The sequence below is a fragment of the Miscanthus floridulus genome, chromosome 7 (assembly GCF_019320115.1).
Source record: "Miscanthus floridulus cultivar M001 chromosome 7, ASM1932011v1, whole genome shotgun sequence".
In the NCBI taxonomy this organism is placed as follows: Eukaryota; Viridiplantae; Streptophyta; class Magnoliopsida; order Poales; family Poaceae; genus Miscanthus; species Miscanthus floridulus.
Window position 1 is genome coordinate 104391233 of NC_089586.1, and position 4039 is coordinate 104395271.

General features: G+C 52.3%; 1 protein-coding gene across 1 annotated transcript; it reads left to right on the top strand.

The window, feature by feature from the left end:
• Nucleotides 1-1278: 1278 nt before the first annotated feature.
• On the top strand, nt 1279-3440 carry LOC136464087 (amino acid transporter AVT3B-like). Its single transcript, XM_066463045.1, has one exon. It carries the CDS (start codon nt 1660-1662, stop codon nt 2935-2937), a length of 1278 nt encoding a protein of 425 aa, XP_066319142.1. The 5' UTR covers nt 1279-1659; the 3' UTR covers nt 2938-3440.
• The last annotated feature ends 599 nt before the right edge of the window (nt 3441-4039 follow it).

Here is a 4039-nt window from a genome sequence, read left to right on the forward strand (position 1 = left end):
GAGGCGTCACCCGTGCTGACAATAATCTTTTCCCGTGTCCAACTTGAGATTAGATAACCAACCACAGCTAGCACCAGTCAGCGAGCGTAGCCTAGAGGAAGAGAGAGCCGACATGCATGCATGGGAGATGGGAGGACTCGCCTGGAACTCGCATGTGGACTTGTGGAGCCAGGGGATCCAGTCCAGTCTCGGCGGGTGTGAGGCAACCGGACAGGCGGACACCACAAATCCGGTCGTCATCGACGGTAGTAGCTAGGCACGGGGCATTAACCGAACAAGATGAAATGATAATTTGCGAGTTGCGACAAACAGGACGAGCATAAAGATTAGCCCCCCTTGGACTCGGAGGGTGGAGTTGGGGATTGGAATGCTTGCTGTTGCCTTTGATGTGTTTAGAAAAGGGCAAGCAGCGGCCCAGTGCCATGGGCGTGAAATATCAGTCGTACACGTATGTTGTGGTTGTGGAAATATCTCATTTCCGTGTTAACTCTCTCTGGGAGTGGGAGGAAGGCGCGAGATATTTTCCCTACTCCCTAGCGATCTACTAGAGCTTGCAGTCAAATGGTCCTGCTATATTCTGCTAGCAGTAAGCCAGTAAAACTCAACAGTTCAGCATTTCTAATATCACCGCAAATGGTTCTAAAAAAAAGGGGGGGGGGAGGGGAATATCTGGCTGCAATGTTAGAATGATCACGTGAAGAGTTCCTATACCATGACAGTTGACAGGAATTCACAGCTCTGTCCTTTGAGTATCATATGGCTTGATCCACAGGTGGAGACGCGAGCTGATTAGTGATGATTACCAAAAAAAATAAAAAAACAAACACAACAATTGTCGTATGCGTTCACCTGCTGACCTGGACCCAGAAACTTATTAGTTATGGTATAATATTTTTCTCTCACAATAAATCAACGAACGAACGTGGCCCTAGACGCGCCGATTAAACAACTACGCATTCACACCTGGTGCACGCAACGAACGATGAGCGTAGTGAAAAATGGCATGGATTTGGATATGAAACGGTGATTTGGATTACTTCACCAGCATTTTGGTTTCGGTGTGTTTAGAGAACTAACTAATTTTAGCGGAAAAAATATCTAAAAAAGGTAAGAAAAGTGCATGCGCAGCGTGAGTGTGACTACTCACTTTTTCTCTCGTTGATGAAGAAACTGGTTGAATTTACTTGCCACAAAAATCTTGGGAAAATGGGAGGAGAAAACGCAACCGCAGCAGAGCCATGCTGCGCACCAGCTATACACCGAGACACGTCTCTACGTGGACCCGATTCACGCAGAAAGTCCAGCACGCCCATGGACCAGGTCCACGATATTTTCCCCCGGAATGGCAGACACGCGCTCTACAAAATAGGCCGGCCACGCGTGCCATGCGATGTTCCCCCGACGCAGCAGCACGGCAGACCCTCCCATCCGTTTCCTCCTCGTCGCACCGGTTCTCTCCTCGATTTCCCCCGTCGCGAGATCGCCTGATCTCTCTAGCGCACGGCGGCCGGAGAAGAGGAGGAGGGGGGACGATCTCATTCATCGGATCGGCGTGCCTGTGTTGTCTGTTGTTTTGATTTTTTTTTTCTTTACTCTTTTTTTTTTTGTTTGTTCATTCAATCAGTAATAAGATTTCTGATTTGGGGGCCGCGGTTCACCATGGGATTCGGAATGGGGGATAACGGGGCGAGCTCCTCGTCGTCGCGGCTGGACCCCGCGCCGCTGCTGCCGCGCCACGGCAGCGGGAGCCGCGAGGCTGGCCTGTCGTCGCAGCCCAAGACGTTCGCCAACGTCTTCATCGCGGTGGTCGGCGCCGGCGTGCTGGGGCTGCCGTACACCTTCTCGCACACCGGGTGGGCGGCGGGCACGCTGCTGCTCTTTTCCGTCGCCGCGCTCACCTTCTACTGCATGATGCTGCTTGTCGCGTGCCGCCGCCGCCTCGCCGACGAGCACCCTAAGATCGCCTCGTTCGGGGACCTCGGGGACGCCGTGTTCGGCGCGCACGGGCGGTTCGCCGTGGACGTCATGCTGGTGCTCAGCCAAGTCAGCTTCTGCGTCGGGTACCTCATCTTCATCTCCAACACCATGGCGCACCTCTACCCGATCACCGCGCCGTCCTCCTCCGCGCTCCTCTCCCCCAAGGCGCTCGTCATCTGGGCGATGCTGCCGTTCCAGCTCGGGCTCAATTCCATCAAGACGCTCACGCTGCTCGCGCCGCTCAGCATCTTCGCCGACGTCGTCGACCTCGGCGCCATGGGCGTAGTCCTTGGCCAGGAGGTCGCCGCCTGGCTCGCCAAGCCCGTGCCCGTGGCCGCCTTCGGTGGGCCTGCCGCTCTTCTCTACGGGCTCGGCGTCTCCGTGTACGCGTTCGAGGGCGTCGGCATGGTGCTGCCGCTGGAGGCGGAGGCGGCGAACAAGAGGAAGTTCGGCGTCACGCTCGGGCTGTCCATGGCGTTCATCGCCGTCATGTACGGGCTGTTCGGCGTGATGGGCTACGTCGCGTTCGGCGACGCCACGCGGGACATCATCACCACCAACCTCGGCGCCGGGTGGCTGTCGGCCGCCGTGCAGCTGGGGCTCTGCATCAACCTGTTCTTCACGATGCCGGTGATGATGAACCCCGTGTACGAGGTCGCCGAGCGCCTGCTCCACGGAAAGCGCTACTGCTGGTGGCTCAGGTGGCTGCTGGTCATCGTCGTCGGACTCACCGCCATGTACGTGCCCAACTTCACGGACTTCCTGGCGCTCGTCGGGAGCAGCGTCTGCGTCCTCCTCGGGTTCGTGCTGCCGGCCACGTTCCACCTCAAGGTGTTCGGCACCGAGATGGAATGGCCCGGAGTGGTATCCGATGTCCTGCTGGTCGTGATCGGCCTCTCGCTCGCCGTGTTCGGAACGTACACGTCGCTGCTGCACATCTTCCACTCGTCAAGCGCTTGATCGGCGCACCTTCTGCTACGCACGAAGGATTAATTTCCTTCCTCCGTGCATTAGTTTCAGGTACCTTGGTCGTGCTCCTGTGTTCACAGAAGTGGACTAGAGGATTTGGAGGAAGGAACGCCCATCTCAGGTCTGAGCTGTTCGTCCATTTGGGCCTGGATTTTGCGTCGATCATCGCGTTCTTCAAGAGCAGATTACTATGCAGGTGTTGTTTGTGAGTGGCTTGTACCGGATGGGGAAGGGAAAATCTGTACACTTTTGTTACGACAGATTTCAGGTACTCCCTGTAGCAATGTCATACGAGTGTATGCGTCCTAGATGTTCCTCCTGCTGTGCACGATTGATTCGATGAAAGGACAAAATTTTCACTCTGAGTGGCCACATGTTTGCTTCCAGTGCTAATTTCACTTGTGAATTGGTCCTTTGTCCATCTGAGGCAGGCCTAGCAGCTAGGACAGACGGACGAGTTCGAGTTTGTATCACGATTCATGTACACTCTTAAATTTCGGTCTCCTTTTCATTTAGAAAGCTAATAAGCTATTCTGGACAAGCAATTGGGACGAGTTGTATCGCCACTTGTCAAGGTATACTCAGTTCAGTTCTCTTTATTAAGGTGGTGTTTGGATCGGGAGGATGTTATATGGGGTGTTCGGATACTAATAAAAAAATAAATTACATAATCTGTCAGTGCTCCACGAGACAAATCTTTAAGCCTAATTAATCCGTCATTAGCACATGATACTGTAGCACCACATTGTCAAATCATGGACTAATTAGTCTTAAAAGATTCGTCTCGCAAATTAGTCGCAAACTATGTAATTATTTTTGTAATTAATCTATATTTAATACTCTATGCATATGCCCAAACATTAGATAGAATAGCGACTAAAATTTAGGAGAGACAACAAAACACCGTCCAGGAACACGCAATGGTAGTTTGAGACATAGCCTGGAACATGTTCAGAGTTGCAAATGAGTACATCAAGTGCCTCTTTAGTTTCCAAAGTTTTGCAAAATTTTTCAAGATTCCTCGTCACATCGAATCTTTGGATACATGTATGAAGCGTTAAATATAAATAAAAAATAAAACTAATTACACAGT